The sequence below is a fragment of the Leuciscus leuciscus genome, assembly GCF_965113295.1.
Source record: "Leuciscus leuciscus genome assembly, chromosome: 4".
NCBI classification, from domain to species: Eukaryota; Metazoa; Chordata; class Actinopteri; order Cypriniformes; family Leuciscidae; genus Leuciscus; species Leuciscus leuciscus.
The window spans coordinates 5,245,257-5,266,708 of NC_138728.1; the positions used below are offsets into that span (position 1 = coordinate 5,245,257).

The 21,452-nt window shown below is 37.6% G+C and overlaps 1 protein-coding gene across 1 annotated transcript in view; it reads left to right on the forward strand.

Annotated features, from left to right (window-relative positions):
- The first annotated feature begins 1,330 nt into the window (after positions 1 to 1,330).
- The window catches only part of dock4b (dedicator of cytokinesis 4b), an 87,467-nt gene continuing 67,345 nt past the window's right edge, over positions 1,331 to 21,452 (forward strand). The window contains exon 1 of the mRNA XM_082168345.1: positions 1,331 to 1,522. Coding sequence (XP_082024471.1) covers positions 1,480 to 1,522 — 43 coding nt within the window. The 5' untranslated portion in view covers positions 1,331 to 1,479. The remainder of the gene's footprint in view (positions 1,523 to 21,452) is intronic.

Below are 21,452 nucleotides of genomic sequence, written 5' to 3' on the forward strand. Positions count from 1 at the left end.
TCATCCTATTTTCTTCTCTTTTTTCCTTTTTTGTGTCTCATATCAATGGTTTAACCAGCACTTCTCATGTTTTCAATCTTGCCCTTTCTATGTGGAATTATGTTATTAAACATGTGACTGGGGTTGTGTTTGTATTGAACTGGTTTCTTTGTTTACAGTGAGCTGGATTTCCACCTTGACAGTGACAAAGAACATACAGCAGTAAAAACACTGTCATTGACCGACCATCGATGACCTTTTATCCTTCCATCTTTCCATAACAGCTGTTATGTGGTGATAGACGCTGCACATGCTGAGCTGTTATGGAAGTACAATTCTTTTTTTTTCCAAGCAAGACTGAATTTCATTCTCAATGATGTATGTACCCGCCTTTCTGAAAAGATCAGGTGACTCATTACTAGATGCTCTGTACACTTAGATTTCTCATACAGGAAACAGAAGTAGGTTGCAACATTGGATTAGTGCAGATTATTAGATTGAAAATTCAGATAAAATCTACATCAGACTCAGTGCACATTTACCAGAACCCTTTCTCTGTCATGCATGCACACATTCATATAACACAGACAATACTCTGTGTGAGTGAAAGGTTATGACTGAATATGTGTCTGTATTATAAGTGAGATTACACCTCTCTTGTGGATGGAGATATAAAAGACATTATGCATTTTATTTTGCATATTGTCTTGCATAATGTGTGCAGGCAATAAATTATGAATTATTTTTGCTGAGCCTGTAAAGAGATTTTTGAATTATACCAGGTGCTTGACGTCTTTGAATGTGTGTAAGGGGTGGTATAGGAAAATGTGGAAATACTGATTATTTATACTATCTATTTTTGGCAGAAAATACACATTTCAACTTGAAATAAATGAATAAATGAATGCTGTATAAAATATATTTAATTCAGATAAAAAAATTAAAAAGTTCATGACAAAACCAATTCAATTCAATACAATACAATACAAATGTAGCCTGTGTATACATACGTATACATATGCATATAAAAAGTAATAAATAACATAAAATATTTTATAAAACAGAAAATAAAAAGGAAAAAATCTTAAATACTGTCTGGAACCTCATTCACTGATTACGCTGAAATTACATGGTTCTCATAAAATAAAAACACAAATAAATATTTACATATATATCAAAAAAGAAAAAAAAAGAGGTCATATAATTAAATATTTAATTCTGTCTAAAACCTATGACTTTTAAATCATTAAAACCTCTGTGGTCTAATCACCGCGCACGTCACGAAACTACATTTCCCATCATGCTACCCAGTGCCACAGTGGCCGCGCACTGGTTTATAGAAAAAGCGCGCCGCCGCGTTCTCATCTCGTGCAGCGCAGTTCGCTCGAGCGCTCGGAACAATGACTGCGCGAGAGGATGATGCGAAACTGGAGAAATGCGTGATTTAACACCAATACTGTACATTGCACTGTTTCATACGTTTTTTTCAAAACATACACCATGAATATGTGGATTCCTACAGAACACGAGAAATACGGAGTCGGTAAGTTTGCCGTTTAATTCTTCACGCGACTCTGAGCGTCTGTTACTATTGAATCAGTGTATCGCACACACACACTGTTTGTTTGTTTTTGTTTCTGATATGGAATATGTGTGCTGTGTTGACTGCTTTTATTTATACATGTTTGGTAAAGAAACAAGTGTTTCGCTACTTTCTTTGAGTAACTGAGTTTATGTTGTTTAACGCAGTGTGTTGTTGAGTGGAAATGAACGCATTTGATCATACAGTATGTCCTGTATATTGCATTTCCTCTGCTAGATTTAACGTGTTCACCATTTACTCTTCTATTTAACAATTCAGACTCTTGTGAGTGCAATACAACAACTGTGAGAATGTGAATGTGTGGTCTGTGTTGTCATTCAAATTAGAACATATGTGAAATGAATTATGTGTTATCCTATGACGTTCATGCCAGCATGATTTGAGTTTCGTGAAGTATTGCTTTGCTGAGATTTCTGCGTTTTACCTATAGCATATCTCAGTTTAAACAGTAATGCATGATCACTGTGGTGACATTTGGTGAGATTAGGTCATGTAAGGTTTTGCACCATGACGATAGTTAGTCTATAAAGGGAAGTATAGATTGCATACAGTGCTAACTGATGACATGTAATCTGGATTACGTAATTAGATTCCAAAAATTAAGTAGCCTAGACTTGTAATTAGATTTAATTACGTTTTAAAATGCTCGTAATCAGACTACAGTAACCTTTTTGATATGACTACATTTTATTCTCACAATGGCAGATAAATCATTGATTCTCCCTTCTTTTTTATTTTAAATGGTCCTTTAAAAAGCCCACTGCTACTGTATACGTTCAGAAGGTCTTCCAGGTTTGTGGAATTGCAGACCAGCCACTGAAAACCGAGACCCATACTGGATTTACAGAAATATTTGGAGTGTTTTCTCAACATTGCATCTAATCAGCTCCTGACAGACACATTGATTATTATTTTAATCATCACTCAGTGAATCATTTAACCACGTATCACTGTCTTGGGAAGGCTTTTGTCTTTCAAACACATTCAAATGTACATATTCTTGTAATTTCATATTTACATGCAATGCAGGGATTCCCCAACTTTTTTTTGTCAGCTGAATCTCTTCGGCCTAATATATTTTCCTGAAGCATGAGATTTTAAGTTAATAACTTAGGTTAATAATAAAATGTTATATAATAAAATAATAATATTAAATAAAAAAAAATAAGTCCATGGTTCTAATGGTCACATGACATTCAGGTAAACAAAACAAAAATGTTTCATCTTTTTTAAATGTTTTATTTTGATTTGTTATTTAACAAAACAAATTGTGGGATTTACCCCCCCCCCCCCCCCCCCCCCCAAAAAAAATGTGGGATTTAATTAGCTTTTCATTAAACTCACAAACCCCTTGCAGTTCTTCCCCTGCAGAACCCCAGTCTAGAAAACCTTGACATAATATAATATTTAATGCACTTCATGTTGTTGTTGATGATAAAGGATGGAGTATAATTTATTTTCTTACTCTTTGTAAGCTATGCATAAATGGGTATGCGTTTAGAATCAAGTCAGGTGTCTGCATTAATGGATAGAGTGAAATCTTTAACTGATTAAGTAAAATGAAGTATTGGTATCAGTCGATCTGTACTTTGAAACTGTGAAGGATACAACTCCAGATAAGCTGTAAAATGATTGGACTCTCTCTGTCATTTCATGCCATTTGATTCTCTAAAGTCTAGAGTGATGATAATGCTCATTTGATTTGAACCTGATATGTCAGATTGTGCCTTAAGGGAGGTTGGTTATCAAGTTGATGTAGTCAGGCTATCTGTGTCCTGTTGGTTATTTGACAGCAGCTGTTGAAGGAATTCCTCAGTGTGATAAATGTATTCAAAGCTTTGCAATGAGACCCAAATCCGTGGGCAAATAATGCTTGTTAGCGTGAAACCAACTGTTTTCTCTTCATGTATCTCGTCTTGGGTTATAGGGATTTCTCTGAGGATTTTGTCATTTCGCTACGTCCGTTACTTTAAAGTGGGACTCTCATCCCAACAGGGATTTTGGATTTTATATCCAGTGGCTTCGCACTTTTGCTTTTGATCTCTTTCCAGAAACAAAATCCATGTTTTAGTGTTTAATTGGAGGCTGGCGAGTGGTGCTTTTATGTAGAGTAATGAAGAATGACTCTTGGCCACTGATGAAATATGAATGAACCCCCACAGTCACTGCAATAAGACGCCAATTAGCCCTCAATTGGATTAATTACTGCTAATTAAATCAAGGCAAAGTCATGTAAGAGTCTCAATGGCCCTCCTTCAAGTCTTTTTACCTGCTAACAGGAACTATGAGATGATCTTTTTTGCCCTAATGTTGTTTTTGACAGCCGTGGCATTTGAGGAAACAGACACAGACGCTGAATGGGTGGAAATACCCAGATTTTTGTCGGAATCTTTTTTTTGTGCATTTCTTCCTTTGCTGTCTTCATTTCGCAAGACAAATGTGATTAACTACAAGCCTGAAATAGATCGAGGGTGGAATATGACTAACTTTTAAAACTATTTAAGCTTCTGTGGATATTTTCTATGAATCAGCCTACCAATTTTTAGAATTGCTAAAAAAAAAAAACCTGTGCCCCCTCATTATATATATATATATATATACATATTTATATATATTTTTTTTTTCACACCATTTTTGAAGCTGATATGTTTTCTGTCAGGCATGACGATGCACGTCTACATTTTCTTTTACTTAAATGCTTTGAACTTAGATTTATGCGTGAATAACTGTTTTTCATGCTCTGGTCATATTTCTATAAATTTCATAATGAAAAGTATAAAAATAAAATATAAGAAACAAGAATAAAAATATACTACATTTAATTGTGAAATTTGAGTAAATATTATACAATAAGTGCATATTAGTTGTAATTACAATATAAACTATATATATATATTAATAATAATAACAAATATCTACATTCCCCCTCTCCAAATTCTCATAGTGCAGAGCAATGTCTGTAAAACAAATACTTCATTTAAATTTAAAATATCTATTTATATTTCATATAATTTTGTTGTGCAGAATTGAATTAATGCTGGAAAAAAAGTCCTGGCTGGTAATTTTGATTTCTGTAGTATGCTAACTTTTATCATGACAGGAATTTTGGGGGTGGAAATGCAAAAAATCTTGATGGTCCCGAAAATAAGTAAAATTTTCTGGTAACACTAGTTTAGAGTCCATATCTCACTATGAACCAGTTGCTCATTATCATGCATATTACTAGGATATTGACTGTTTATTAGAACTTATAATATTTATAACTTATTCTGCATGACCATGATGTTCTACATCCTTTAATCCTTCCCAATACCTAAACTTAACAACTACCTTACTAACTATTATAAAGCAGTAATTACGAGTTTATTAAGGCAAAAATCATAGTTAATATTTAGTTAATAGTAATAGTTTGACCCTATAATCTAAAGTGTGACCCATTTTCTTTATGCAGTGTTTAATATAATTAGTTTTTTGGTGAGACGTTTCTTTTTTTGAGATGAACCCAGTGAAAAGTGAATGATTTGGAACAGAGCCACCAGAGGGTTGCTGTCTAAAGTGCCCTTGAATGCTCAGTGAGCCCAGAAGAGCTTTGACTGGGATGTTCTGGCGTGTGTTTTCTTGGATGTGTATGTGTTCGGCCTGGGGCTAGCCATTGTTTTCTATAGTATCCAATCCCCCTGGGAGAGAGGAGCAGGCGATGGGGGTTAGTGCTGTGTGGAAGTGGCACCCAGGGTTAGTGGCCACCCTGCGTGATTCCCTGTGGGATTTGCAGGTTGTTGTGGAAGTGCAGCGAGCCATTCCTTCAATATAGAAAAAATTCTGTAATGACCTGAGCCAAGGGATCTGAGTGGGCGGGGCTCCTCAACACCTCATCACATGTAATTGCCTTGGGGCAACGCCCCCAAAAGAGCTGACACAGTGATTCGGAAGGACCGTCCCGCAGGGAGGCCGGGACACAATATCCCATTTCTATCATGACTCAGGCTCCAGATGGGGGAGCATGCTGGGTCTGGAATAACATGCATTCATGCTACATAATAGCACATGGATAACACACAGCTTCAGTGGGATTAGCTAGTGGAAAACATACACTTTTATTCCAATTTGTATCCTTCCAATGTTCTGGCATTTAGGTTTTCCTGTGAAGTTTAAAGGGGACCTATTATTCCCTTTTCCAAAGTCTTAATTTTGTTTGTGGGGTTTGTTTTTGGCTCGGTCCTTTAAAGAACACATTATTTTTCACATATTTTACATTGTTGCAGCACCTCTCTTCCCAGTCTGTCAGTAACGCTCTGTTTAGTTCCTGTCTCTATGAAGCCCCTCCTTCAGAAAAGCACAGTGTGATCTGATTGGTCGGCTGGATCCATGTGTTGTGATTGGTCAAGTGCTTCGAAAAGGTCACGCGCCTTTCCATAACCGCAAGTTTCAACACTACTGACTCAACTCAACCAGGCCCCGCCCCTTTTTAATGTATACCTTGGGTGGGAATTATTTAAATGAGGAATATTTTGATGTGTGCGTTCCTGGAAGAAAACTCAAGACTACAATGGAGGCATTTCAGCGAGTTCAAAAACAGTGCGCACGGATACCGAGAATAACTCCCTTTGGAGTGACTTTTTGCTTTGTAAATTTGCAGACCTTTTTGATGCTCAAACAGCAACATTGCACTAATGAAGGTTGAATATGTAAAAAATCCTTATAGGACTTCTTTAACAAGCAGTGTGAGCCTAGAGACTGTAGTCTTTAGCTTGTAAGCAACATCCATCAGCCTTGTTTTTATTTCCAGCAAGTGAGAATATGCCATCTACCTGACTACGGTCTATTAGGCTTTATACAATGGAAGCTAATGAGCTGAACGGCGGTTATGGATACATATGCAATAATCAGAAAGGAACGGACTCACTCGCAAAGACAAGATCCTTTCTGAAAAACCAAAATCCCCCATCCTTTGAATCCGAAGCCTAGCTCTTTGCACAAATCCCGTTATTGATCCTAAACCAGGCACAATCCCCCCGACCTCATAATCCCACTGACCTTTGACCTCCTGTTCAGGGTGCACGCAAACAGGGAGATTATTAATATGCAATTGGTGGCTGGAACGTGGATGTAATTAAGTGTGCTGCTGAATGCCTCATTAATGCAGGTTAAAGGCTTTTGTGTGAATAGGGATCATGCATGAGGGAGAGATGAATGTAAAGAGAAGGATGTTCGTTATCTGTGCTCTTGGCAGGAATGAGAGCTGCTGGTGTCTGGCTCAGACAGCGCTATAGATATGGCTTTCACAGACATCTGTATAAGGACTAGATCATAATAATAATCAAAAATAATCATTAGGAAAATCATATGACTTCAGGAGACTTTAAAAAAAGCAATTTTAATCACTTGTATGATTCTTTTATTGATTTATTCATATCCTTCATTATATTGCTAGAATTTTCATGGTTTGAAGTAAACTATAAATTTTCTAACCATCTTTCTGCTTATTTTGCTCCCCCATTTGTCACTGTTTGGCCAAACAGGGAGTCCCTCCCCAAATTCACACTATCGGTTAATCTAGAATTCAACATGCTGTGTTCTCTTTGTTGTTTAAGACTTTTGTTGTCTGCACTCAGTTTGAGAGTGTGTTTGAGGATGATAAATCCAGTTGTATACCCAGAGCTGCCTTTAAACCTGCAGTGGCGGCGTCCTAGCAAGCCATATGTTTAGATGCAGGATGTCGAGCGTTCGCCAGCTCTTCCGTGTTCTTCTTCATACCCACTGAGTTGCTCCTCATTAAGTCGCTTTCCTCACGGCTGACGCCTGGAGTTTCCTGTATCCCACTGGTTGTTCTTCCTCCGTTCAGATGGTCCTGTGATCTCTGCTCACCCTGACCTTGGTGTTAAACCGCTTATGAGAGACGATGTGCCATAAACATGGGCTACAGAGGTGCTGGGGTGTCATTATGTTGTAATTTTGGTTTATGTCAAATGATACGTATGCGTGTTGTTTTTGCCATGGGTGTGTACGTAGGTGATGTATAATAATATATGCGCTTACACACTGTCTGATGTTAATGGAATAGTTCACCCAAAAATGTTAATTAGCATTATTTACTCCATGATGTTGTCCACCTACAGCACAAGTTCATAACAGTTTGCCAATGTCTGACAGGCTCCAAAAAGGACAAAAAAGCATAAAAAAATGGTCCATATGACTTGTGCTCTGTTCCTAGTCAAAATCTCTATTTTTGAGTGTACTATTCCTTTAATAGGCGGTCAGTCTTTCCTTCTATTCCAATTGAAGCAGATTTGACAAGTTTTTTTATTTTATATATATATATATCTTTCGTTCCAGACACTTGCACACATGTTCATGTCTCGACAGATTTTCTCCGCTCTGTCCGTGGGGAAAACGAACTGAAAGTGGACCTGAGAGGCCATTAGCTGTTATCTAAGCTGTCAGGCGGTGCGATACAGCATTCGAGTCCTCGCCTGACTGCTGCTGTCAAGGCAACCGCACCAAATTCTCTGCTTTAACGTATCTCGCTAAGACTAGCTGCCATACTTTCTCACGGACTTGATATATCTAGATCACTTTACCCCATAGTAAGGCCAGGACGAGGGTAATACTCCCTGTCAGGGATGCTATGCGAGAGCAAATCCCTTTTTCCCACCTATACTTAATGCACATCTTCTTACAAGTAGACAGCAGGGCTAATTAACACCCCGCTGATTGTTAATGCATCTCTTCCTTGCCGCGTGGACCCATATTGACCTTATTGATTCGAGACTTAGCAACTTGTGCAATTGCTTTGGTTTATGTACGTTACCGAGTGGAAGATACCACAGAACACGGTTTTGCATGAATAAATGCACTTTAGGTTTTTGAGTTTTCATTTATTTAGTGGTTTGGGAGAGAGAGTAAATATCTTAAACATGATATCACGTGAAACCTCTTATATTCATGGGTTTTAACGCCATTTTATAAAGCGGATGGTTTTGACTTTTTTGTTTGGCTTCAGATGTGGTTCATCTATTCTGCAAAGCCAATAACCACATGTAGCACATTAAAAATGGTTATTAAAAAAATGCCCCTATGAACACAGTTTACCGTGGTAAAATTGTAACATGATTTTTTGTGGCTTATTGCTGTGGTATGGCTGGTATGATGATTGATCAAACGTACTCCTTCACTGACTGCAAAGTTTGTTGTTTCTCTAACTCGTGTTTCCTTATGGGATTCATTCACTTTTTAAATGATTAGCTGTGTTGAAGCCCAATATGCAAAGAGATTCTGTTGGATTTCAAGTAATCCAATAAATCACTTTAATTCCCTTCTCATTATTTGAAGTTAGTTCGTCCAGAGAGGCAAGTTCTCCTTTCTCCTTCTCATCATTGATTGAATGGGGTCTGCTTAGCATTCAGATGGCGGCATCCGACACAGTTTACGAGCATTCAGGGATTTCCTCCTTTGCTTCAAGCCCTTTTTTATGTTCACACACTTTCTTTTGCCCTTTAAACACTTTAATTTCACAAACGAGGCCTTTCTTCGTAATTCTGAAGAGAAATATTGTCAATTTTTTTTTAGCATGACACCGATTTGTCACATTCCATTGCTATATTTCCTCAGCGGCGTGCATAAGAATCTGTGTTGGGCCCGTCCTTTTGGCCGTTACGGAAAGCAGCCTGGATCAGCTGGAGACCCAGAAATTTGGGGCAGCTCTTCGCCCCCTGGTATTTCTCCACCTGGCGTCCTTATTTGACTTCCCTCAGGGTGCGAATTAAGTCTTAAATGAAGTGCCACTCAGCGACGGCGACTGTAATGGATCTCCTTTGTGTGGCCAAGCGGCTGAATTGGGTTCGTCCTACCCGCTGGGAGACGATGTACAGTGAATAAATGCAGACGGATCTCTTATAATGACGACAGGAGCCTCAACCGTAATGGCGTGTCTTCTGCTGTGTCATGGTTTTATGCTACACGTACAGAAGAGAAAAGAACCAGAATTAATCAAAACAAAGTCAATGGGCTTTTCACCCTTGAAATGGTTAACCATGGGTCTAAACTCCGGGTTATCTTGCTTCACATTTCGCATATTTGCTCACAATTTACCCGAGGTTAACAATTAATCCTGGGTATTCATAAGCCGGCGTTTCAAACTGTTCTTTCCTAAACCCTGGGCTACGTTCTTATTTGCATATTTGTGTGGTGTCAGTGTCTTTAATTGGATGTACTATAGTGTTTATAATGGATTTTTCTAACTATAAAGGTAAGAATGAAAGCTTTCAGTCAGAATTTGACAGTTTTCCCTCTCAAACACCAGATTTACTATACAATGTGCAGTGTTTCCATGACTGTCCAAAGCACGCAAACATGAGTACATGATAGGTTTTCTGTTGCTGAGTATCTAGCTGTGACATTCTGACACAGCATTGTTTCACACTATACTAGTTTGGCACCGCAATGTTAATCCGGGGGAAAGAGCGGTGCTAACCCCGCTTCTAAATTACAAGTGTGATATGTTCTTTTACCCGGGGTTAAAAGCGGTGTTAGAATGACGTTAATCCGGGGTTAAGCACAGTGTGAAAAGCCTTTCTGTTTTTAGGGTAGAAGTGGATTAATTTTACAGAGTAATAGTCAAAAAATGTATTAAAACGTTATAGCATATTACAATTCAGAATACACTTTTATCCATCATTAAACTACACAGTGCACAATCTTGCTTAAAAAAAACTAGATTAGTTCTTCTATAAAGATGACAAAGGGGTACTTTTCCCAGGTGATAGTCCACAATGAAACTATCTAAAGAAAGAAAGAAGCTCACTAACTTGTTTGTCTCTCGTTCCCTGCCGGTCTGGGCTCTCGGGTAGAGTTTTGTGGCTGTAAGCACTAAGGTAGGTTAGCATAATGAGCGAAGATGCTATAAATACTTGAATGTAAATGGGGCACGGCGCGTGTCACATATGCTTGACATCTCCAAATAACAGCGGTGCAAAACCACACTGCATTTTGTTTTCTTTGAAACAACTGTTAAATTTAGACCACCTCAAGCGGAAGCAATGTCTTAATTTTGCTGCAATTATGTCTGCTGCAAAATTGCTGTGTCAATGTCATATTTCAAAGTTTTGTATTAAACATGTTACTCCGATAACTAAATGTGTGGGAGGCTAATGTTTATTTGGACTGGCAATAAATGTAAACCAATCAATTAGATAGAAGTAGAGATGCACCGATTGCAATTTTCTTGGTTGAATCCGTTTTTGTTTTGTTTTTTTGTAAGTGTGATACAGCCGATACAGATTTTTGCTGATTCCGATTTTCTTTCTAAGAACTAAAATTGACAGCATACAAACAAAAATCTACTTTTCTTCAACGCAAAGTTTTATTTGGAACATTATGCTTCATGACCACCCCATACCCTCAAAGGGAAAGATGTGTTTGGGATGGCCCCTACCAGGCATTACCTGAGACAATCCTAATGGATTACAGAGGAGAGACTAACCACAGCTTCCCATCTGGACGTCGAGTGTTTGGTTTCAGCTGCCATCCTGACTGGACTATAGGTTAATTTGGCATTCTAGTTCATTGCCCAAGAGGAATTCTGGGACAGTTGGGCTTTCTGTCTATCTGGGCAAAGGTCTGGCTTTGTGAGACTGGCCCAACCACAGCTGTTAGTTATGCAAGTGTGTTTACTCCATTGTTTTGGGTGTTTTGGGTGCACTCACAGTACATTAGCTTACTAAAGCTTTAATTCCCAAAATGCACCAGGTCTGGCAAAGGAGAAAATGCTTGCACAGATGAGGCTTTGCTGTTGTATTTGTGATGGGAAGGAGTAAAACAGCTCCCCATTTTACACCCTTCACACCTTGCCTGTCAGGCTCCACAGTGTTTTCTCTCAGCTTTATTTAATTACAGATGTGTTTATAGGGTATAAATGGCTGCTGTTGACCCACTTCGGGCCAGAAACTGGGACACTTTTTTTTTTTTTTTCAGCCTTCATTTGCTCCTCTCGATCAATTCAGTTCATACAGAGGCTAGGATGAATAAATTAGTCAAGCTAGTTGCATTTGAATGCACTGTCGAAATTAGGCCTGCCGAAACGCGGTTTAAGGGTAGGGTCAGAAATTCACTTTCAAACCAAGCAGCTTTCTGTTGGTCAACCTGGCGAATTCACATAAAGCTTTATCACCCTCGTGCCAAAACTCACAATTGTGTGGATTCCTATTGGAATGACTGGATTTCACACAAAAAATGTTGAAAAGCAGCCTAAGTTTCTATTTAATTGTAATTTGTGATTGTACGTTATAGCACCGGGGTGAGTTGTCACTTTATAATATGATGTTATTTATTTGAAAATAAAAATATGCAGGTGGGCACTGCCAATGTGTGCTAAGGTCTCTCATTCCCTGATGGAATCAGGAAATTTGGTCACTCAGGGGAAAAACGAGCGTTATCAGTTTTTCGGCATACATGGGCTGTGCGTCGTTCTTCAACCTTGTGCAGTAATCCTACATGATCTGTAAACGGCATATGGCGCTTGGCAAAACAACCAGGCATTCAAACCTCTCAGCTTGAGTGGAATTTGAAACCACGTGCATCACTCAGAGGTCAGCTTTAACATGCGCAGATTTCGGTAGCTTGTTTTCATCTGCTCACACCTTAGACTCATTGTTTCCTGCCTCTTTCGGGAAAGATTTTATAAACAAACACTGTGGGTTTCATGTATGCATAATCCCGAATCAGATAGATTTGTTTGGAGAGACCACGCAGGAAATGTCCGTATTTGCCCGTTATGTTATTCCTGCACCCCAGAGAGCTCATGAAAATGATGCCGTATAGGAGTCTGGAAGGGGGCAGTTATTGATTCTCTTAAGCTAAAGCAGATGTCCCGGCCGCTCCTGGCGTGCCAGTGGCTTAGGACTCGATGTGGGATGAAAATGTCTCCACAAAAGGGAAAAAAATGAGCGCGTGTGAAGTCCATTAGACGTGCTTTTAGCACCGCTCCTCTTTACAGCTAAACTTGGAAAAGAATAAGATGTTTTGGACACAAATCCGCCTCGGAATGCCATGGTGGATGACTGTGGTGTTCCTCTCGGAATTTGTAGGAAACTTAAACCCAGTGTTACATATTTAGCCCAGATATACCAAAAGCAGCTGCCTATCAAGCGTGATAGTTGTGGTTTTACATGTTTATTTCACACTCTTTTTACTCCTTTTTTTGCCTTTTTGAAAATATGCATAATACATCTTTTTATTTTTGTATAATAATAATAACAAGCTATTTTTTATAAAATCAAAAATGACAACAGAACAACAACAACAATTTTGGGTTGTCTTAATTGTTTTTTTTGTGATCAATATTTTTATTTTAAGTTATCATACCAGAAACATATCAAAGTTCATTGAACTATATACAGACAGATGCCATGAAAACTGTCCATATATAAAAAAAAAAAAAGAAGGGTTGTCTAATTGGTATTTTTAACCATTTAAAAAGTAGTTAATTATCCAAACAGTAAAAGTATTTTTTATCTGTGAATAATTTAATTTGGTGCTTTTCAGACTAAGTTGTGTCATTTATCATTAGACATAGAATTCGGCTTCGGACACATCCGATTTTGGAAAGGAGATAACGGGTTCTAAGGAGTCCCTAAAGGGACATGGTGAAGAGATGGGAGGAAATACATGTTTTAAATGCTTTTGCATTCTCTTGCAATTATACAGGTAATTATATTGTAATTTTCGGCATATCAATATGCATGGTTTCGAATTCGAAATCACATGCACTCTGTGTATAGAAGGAGTGTAACGGTTCTCGGTAAAATATTGAACCGTACTGTTCTCCCCCCACTGTATGGCATGCGCTTGCATCACTGTTAATCTCAGATCTGCTGATTTATCTATGGTTTGTTGAAAAACAACAACAAAGCCTAAACAGGCAGACCGAGTTTCGCTGATGTGTCTTGATAGAGACACTGCCTGCGTCATATAAATATCCTGTCTGGGAACATTCTGGCTTCCCGATACGTTACAACAGTGTTTGTCAAAAACTTTTTGAATACTTTGTTCGATGCGAGTGCCGTATGCTATAACATGACCAGTCATTTACGCCGTCATCAACCGGGTGAAGAGACAGTATGAGACCGAAACATCACACACTGCATTCAGAGTTTAAACAGGCACTCAATGTTAATTCGGACAGGCACTGGGCAGGGCTTGACACAGTAAGGACTGCCCGATGGCCCGGGGACCGTTGACGGGACTCTCACTGTCTCGATCGGGGCCGTTCTGCATCATCACAAAAGTTTATAATTTGCACGTTCATCTTTTTGTTAAGTCTTGCCAATTTAAACATTCAAGCACGGGCGCACACATTGGAAGCATACACACAGAAAGCCGTGTCTCTAACAGCGTGCGAATAATAAATGGTTCTCACATGGCACATACCAAACTGTACCGAATTTGTGACCCTTAAACCGCGAAACAAGCCGAACCGTGAACAATTTGAACTGTGACACCCGTATAGGCAGATGCTGATGCGAATAGACCACACATTTAACAAGATAAGATATTGGTCATTGACCAAAATCCTCTGCCATCCTCCTGTCAGTCATCTCTCCTTACTCTCTTCACATGATAAGTGAAATCTACTAGCCTATACTTAAACCGACCACAACAGGAAGCCTAACCATGTCTATTTTCTTGCCTTTCCGAATTGGTAATTCAGCTTGGGGCACATGCTATGTGAAACACATTATCAGTCTATTTCTACACCATTTGTGCTAATGATATGACATTAATGTCATTCTTTACCATCTGTTGTGTTCAGTAAATGTAAGTATATTGTTTTGTATTTATTTGCATGCCGGTTCGTCACTCTGTTTGTATTTTTGTGCCTTGTTTAGACAGAGCGGAGTCCTCTGATCCGTATCGATCTGCAGAAACATTTTGAGCCGGCTGTTTTTGCCCGTGCTCCGGACACTTGCACTTCTTCCTGACAGAACGAGCGTGTAATGCCAAAACAAACAAATGCTGAACGGGCGTTCAGTGGCGGGCGGATCACATTGTGATAATAAGACTAGCTGATGCGTGACTGATGATGCTTCATGTTTTCCCTCTCTCTCGCTGTTGCTCATGGATGGGTAAACAGCAGCACGCGGCTGTCTGATCATCACTCTGGAAAGGCCTGGAGTTAAAATATACAGATAACACAAATTACAGCTGCCAGCCAGGCACAAAACACTCATTCTGCCTCCCTTCCTCCTTTACAGGAGTTTGTGTGTCACTGACTGCCGTTATCTTTGTCACAATAGACATTGAACTACAAGTCTAGATCCTTCTGCATTGGGGGTTTTAACTTTAGTAGTAGAATTTGGCTTCTTTAGGAGTTACTTCACAACTTATTTTCTTCAGTGAATAATATACAAATCTAGATATGAAGACTTCAGATGCAAAAGCCTCTAATGCCATCTGATATTTTCTTCTAGAAGGATCATTTTTATCGAGCTTGTATGTTTATGTTCAGTTATTTCACTATAATGGCAATGAAAATGACCTATTAATTGTCATTAAAGTGAAATTACTGAACCTAAATATACGAGCTTGATAAAAATGCAAGAAAATTTCAGATGGTACTTAGAGGCTTTTGCATCTGAAGTCTTCATATATTGCTTAACCTGTTGTCTATCTGCATGCAAGTATGTCGCTCTGTTTGTGTTTCAGTCATGTTGACGTTGAAAGTGTATAGTTTGCTCTGACCCGTAACTGGGGCAGCTGTCCTTAGAGTAATTGGCAGTGTTGCAGTCCAAACACATGCCGCCCGCCAGCCTCACAACACCACACTGGCTGTGCGGTCTGTTGCTGGACATATGGACGGCCGAGCGCTTCACATGACTGATGAGTTCACCTGTTACAGCCATGTTCCACACCAGCAGCCTCGAGTCCGACTAGTGCTAGTGAATTTGATTTGAGCTCAATGGGGCACCATGTTGGCTTGTTAAAGAGTCTCTTGTTTTGTTGTCCAACAGCATGGACGATTGTGTTTTTTTTTTTAAATAATCACAGATTTGTTCATTTTGGAGGCTTATTGCGCTGATGATTCACGCTCTAGTGGGTCTCAAGGCCTCCACTGTGAAGTCTCTGTGCTGTGGTCCACCATCTGTGGCTTAGAGAGAGAGAGAGACATGCTGTTCAGTGCTGTCTCACTCTACTCTGTCTTTTGCCTTTGGTGTTGCGCTGCTTTATGGAGCGAGTGGTGTGTGTTTGTCTGGATTCAGGTGTGTGTTTGTGAAGTGAATCTGCATCACCCATCAGAGTTTTTTTTTTCAGTGACATCACTCTACTCTACAGCTGATTGGATATATAGCTTGTCAATCATTTGTGTGAGCAGTTTCATTGGCTCAATCAATTCTGATTTTTAGGGTCATACAGTACGTTGCATCACAGTATCATAATTAGATCGAGATTGATCGCTTTTATATATTATTATTATTATTATTATTATTATTTTATTATTATTATTATTATTTTATTATTATTATTATTATTATTATTATTTATTTTTATTATTATTATTATTATTATTTTATTATTATTTATTTTTTATCAGATGACTGAAACCACCTTCAAAGCTGGTTTAGGGACAGATTCTGACCACATTGAATGGTGTAAATACAATCCAGCTACTTTGTGTATATGATTTTTGTGCAATATCATCATACAGCTCTGTTTTGTCACCTAGCTTATTCATTTTGCTTAATATTTTAACCATAAAATGTGTATATCATTTCTCCTGATGGGCATTCATTTGTTCTTCAGCCCTCTGGGTTAAGACAAGTCACTGATGTTTGTAATAATAGAGGTGAGCAGATGTGTTGATAAAAATGGTGTTAATAATGACTGTGAATGACAATGATCATAAATGGATTCCTTCCTCTGGTTAGTGTTTGTGTTAACAGCTCAAGGCAGTGTGGGGAGGGGGGTTTAATGAGAGACGACTGATGCGGTCTGTATTCTCTTTCACATCTCCGTTTGGGTGTGGCTGTCGCTCTGGTTCATAGATGAATGCGTGTTAAACAAGGTCACCACAGTGGTGGAAATGTTTCTGGTCATAGTAAAACATTTATTATGCCAGAAAGACTGGTCTGACCAATACCGAAGGCCACATGAAAGCCTTAAACCTTTACTTTTTAGCCTTCCCTTGGTAAACAAGCCTGTTGTCTGGTGCGGAAAGCCTGTAAACACTAGAAAAGTCATGTGACTGTCAGTACTACTCACCGTATGAAATGGAGTTTGTGGCCTCTGCAGTGTCCTGGTCCTGTGGCGAGGCTTTCAACTGGATGAAAGTGTGTGACGCTGAAACCCTGAGTTAGATTTCTGCTTCTTGAGTGTGTACGGGCTGCCACAGTTTGAAGTTGAACTTACATTATTTTGGCGGTCTTGTCACAAATGATTTTATTTTATTTTATTTTATTTTATTTTATTTTATTTTATTTTATTTTATTTTATTTTATTTTATTTTATTTTATTTTATACAATTATTTATATAATTTGATAAATATACCTTTTGAAATCTGCTGTAGAAAAAAGTACTGAAAAAGTATATAAAAGTACCAACAATAATAATAATACCTTTCTATAATTATATTTTTAATAATCTGTTTACTGCATGCAATATGGCCATTTAATTAATCAGACTATTGATGAAAGGAAGTATTGATTATTTGTTATTGACTGTTCAGGGAATGTTTAGGAAATATATGTTTCGGAAATGGACGTACTTATCTGTTTGACTGAAAATAGAAGAATAGAGAACCGAAACCATTTGCTCCTCAATTGAAGGAACTATACGAAGAAAAACGGCGTGAGGAGGGATTGGTTATTTGAGCTCTTTGTCAGAGCACAGTGACTAAACATCACGAGAAAAGCACACATAACAATGACAGAGGATTCTGCATATAGGTTATAGTGAGTTTAGATATGAATCAAAGAAACTCCACTGTGAAATCAGGATGAATTATCCAGCAGTGCTTTTCCAGCTCTAAGTATTTAAAAGCTTTTATCTAACATTACGGCAGCGGATCGCATCGCAATCCCTACACACACGCACACGCACACGCACGCACACGCACGCACACACACACACACACAGACACACACAGACACACACGCACACACGCACACGCACACGGGACGATAGAATCAGAGAGCCGATTATGGCACAGAATGAGGAGAAGTGGGCAGCTTAACAAGTCTGACCTATATTCGCATTTAATCAGAGTCATATATGATTTACTCAGGCCTGCGGAGACACTACTCGCTTCGTCTCCTTCACTTATAGCGCTTTTAGACTGAAATACACACGTTTTACAGCTTCTGCAAGGTGGGTGTCTCTCCTGAATCAAGAATGAAACATGTGAAAAGCTGAAAGGGAATTTAAAGCTTCAGTGTTTTAATTAAATTGATTAAAATGTATTTTTTTTAAATATATATATTGATACTGTATGATTGACTGTCATTTTTTTCCTCCTCAAGAAGTATTTAACTTTCATTCAGGGCAGAAAAATAACATGATGCACTCGGTGGTCTTCCGATATCTCTGCTTGGAGAGGTACAACGCAGACGCTCAACACACTGCTCATCTCACGCTTGACTTTTTCTCCTCATCCGTCTGTGTTTGAAGAAAGACTCTATGATAATTCTCTTTGTGAGACACCAAATGATATTTCTCTGACCTTTAGATATCTAAAACACGGATAACAGGCAATTCTCAGCCAATGGCCCACACCAAATGGCTTCATTTATTTCTGATACAGAGCAGATCTATTCTTTAAGGCCCGTCAATGACACAAGCACAATGCTAAGGGAGCGTGTGGTGTCTTTTGAGTGAAGGCACGGCTTACAAAGGTGCCCATAAACCTAACGTCTGGAGGAGGGCTGAGGAGTGTGGAGTCTCAGGAGGGCTGTGACTCAGATTATTGTTAATACCAAAAATGCGTGTGTGTGTGTGGCTCTGTCTGCATCTGTTGTCTTGATGCTGTGAAGCAGTTCATGAGCTACTGACAGGCAGACAAGCTCTGCTGATTTTAAGTGTTGTGAAGCTCAAGATTTTTTATTATTATATTAAATTCAATTCAATGTTTTAATTACATTTATTTTATTTTAAATATATATTTTAGATTTATTTTATTTGACCCTTTATTTTATTACATTTTATTTCATCTATATTTTATTTGTATAATTTTTTTTTTACTTATTTGTTTTATTTTACTCTTTATTTCATTATTACATCATTATACATCATTTCATCATCTTTATTTTGTATTACATTTTATTTCATTTTTATTTTCATTTTTATTTGATTTTTTTTTATAATTTCCATCCATCCATATTTTATTTATTTCTTAAAAAAAATTATAATATCCATCCATCCATATTTTATTTATTTTTATAATTTTTTTTATTTGATAATATCCATCATCCATCCATCCATATTTTATTTATTTTTATTACTTTTTTTATTCCATCCATCCATCCATCCATCCATCCATCCATCCATCCATCCATCCATCCATCCATCCATCCATCCATCCATCCATCCATCCATCCATCCATCCATCCATCCATCCATCCATCCATCCATCCAATAATTTTATCTTTATTTCATTATTACATCATTATACATCATTTCATCATCTTTATTTTGTATTACATTTTATTTCATTTTTATTTTCATTTTTATTTCATTTTTTAAAATAATTTCCATCCATCCATATTTTATTTATTTCTTTAAAAAAAATTATAATATCCATCCATCCATATTTTATTTATTTTTATTACTTTTTTATTTTATAATATCCATCTGTCCGTCCGTCCGTCCGTCCATCCATCCATCCATCCGCCCGCTCGAGATATTGACATTTTAATTTCCACCTCTTGTAGTTTTCAATTATCCTTGCGCCTTCAGACCGAAGGGTTAAGTGTGTTCTGGTGTCACTGTCCAGGCTGAGGAATGTCTAAATGAGCTCATTAATTAACAGACTTGCTCTCTGTCAGCACATGAATCCATCACTTGCATTCACATTACCATCAACAGCGTCTTCCTCTTCAGCAGCTGCGGTAATGAATGATTTCCACAGTGGCCGCTCCTTTGGCACAAGCGTACCAAGAGCCGTGCCAAAGAACCCCGAGCTCCTGTTATGAAGCACAGATGAATTGCTGGTCTGACAGACTGGCGATAGATTCAGATTCTTACATCATACAGTGTGTATTACAGTGCGGTTGAGGCTAACAGCGTTGAGATAGCTGTGGTGAGATTCTCTGCATTGCTAAGAAAGGGAAAAGGTTTTTGATTTTGCTTGTGGAAGAGCTATTTACATCCGTATCATAAGTCATTTACTGTGGTTGAAAGGCCTTTTGGGTTGTGTTCAATTTTCTGGATTGTAATTGCACATCCTTGGTCTCTCAAGTCTTGGAGTGTATCGAATTTAATTGCTTGTTAGTATCACAGGCGATTACATGCCCTAAATCCTGTTTTGTACAGGAAGAAAACGGTTTTTACTTGTAATAAATGCTTCAGTACAATCTCTTGCCTAATTGTTTTGCAACTTCTTGATCCCCAACAAACAAAATATTCCCAGTTTCTGCATAATTTATTCGCTCTACGCTGCAGGATGCTCGATGTTTAGACCTAAATATTGTGTTAATAATTCAGTCTCATTTGGCAACACAGTCATGGACAGCACAGAACCCAGTGTACATTTGCATATTAATGTGGTGATGAATAATTAATGAATCTAGAGGTTGATTAGCTGTCAGGTTCATGGGTGGATCACAAATCAGCATGGGGCAAGGTTGGTTTAAGTGAGGTTAAATGCACATTAGGGGATCCTTTTGAACCAATTTTTAGTGAACTGCATGTTGATACTGTTGGAAAAGCATCATTTTTGTGTGTGCACGATGGCTAATGGCCAATATTATATCTATTTTTGCTGTTTGAATGTGTTCTTATAGTAGAGGCTAAATGTCTATCTATGTATTTGTATATTTTGTATACAATTATATAGGATATATAATTAAAGAAACAAATTATAAAATATTATAACGTATTTTATATTGCTTTTTATTATTATAGTATTCTTATAGTAATATATTCTATAATTGATTTCATAATTGCTAATGTAAGTTAATATATTTGAGTATATTTACTGTGATTTTGACTTCAAGCTGTTTTTTATTTTCATTCTGGCAGAAAATATATTTGATGTGTACAATATGTATTTGTTTATTTTGTATTCAATTTAATTATGTAGTTTACAATGAAAGACAATTAAATTAATTATATTTGTATAGTTTGGTTTATACAAATTATTATCATTATTATTGTTATTATTATTATTATTATTTAGTTATTTATTTTGATATATTATTTACATATTTATTATTTATTATTATATTTTTGCCTTTATTATGATAGGACAGTATAGAGTCGACAGGAAGTGAGGTGGGAGAGAGAGGGGTCGAACTCGGGTCGCCCGAAACGCAACGGCGCTATATGGCGCCAACATTTGATATATTATTTGATATTTTTAATATATCGGCAGTATATTGGCCACCGTACTGTCTAGGTATTGGCATTGCCGCTGAAAATTACTACTTTGAGCATTTAAAATACATTTAGGCTATTTTTTGAAACTGTTATTTTAAATGCAATGCTATTACAAAATTGCCTGCTTTTGATTAGCATGTGATATTTAGTTGTTTTTAAAAAAGGTTTCAGTCATGTTCTCTTTTATAATTGGTCATCGCACTGTAACGTTTAATTTTGTTCCGGCTCCAAACCATCGGATTCTTCCACACTCCACACAGTAAATCTTCTGAGCTCTGTTTCTGTTTC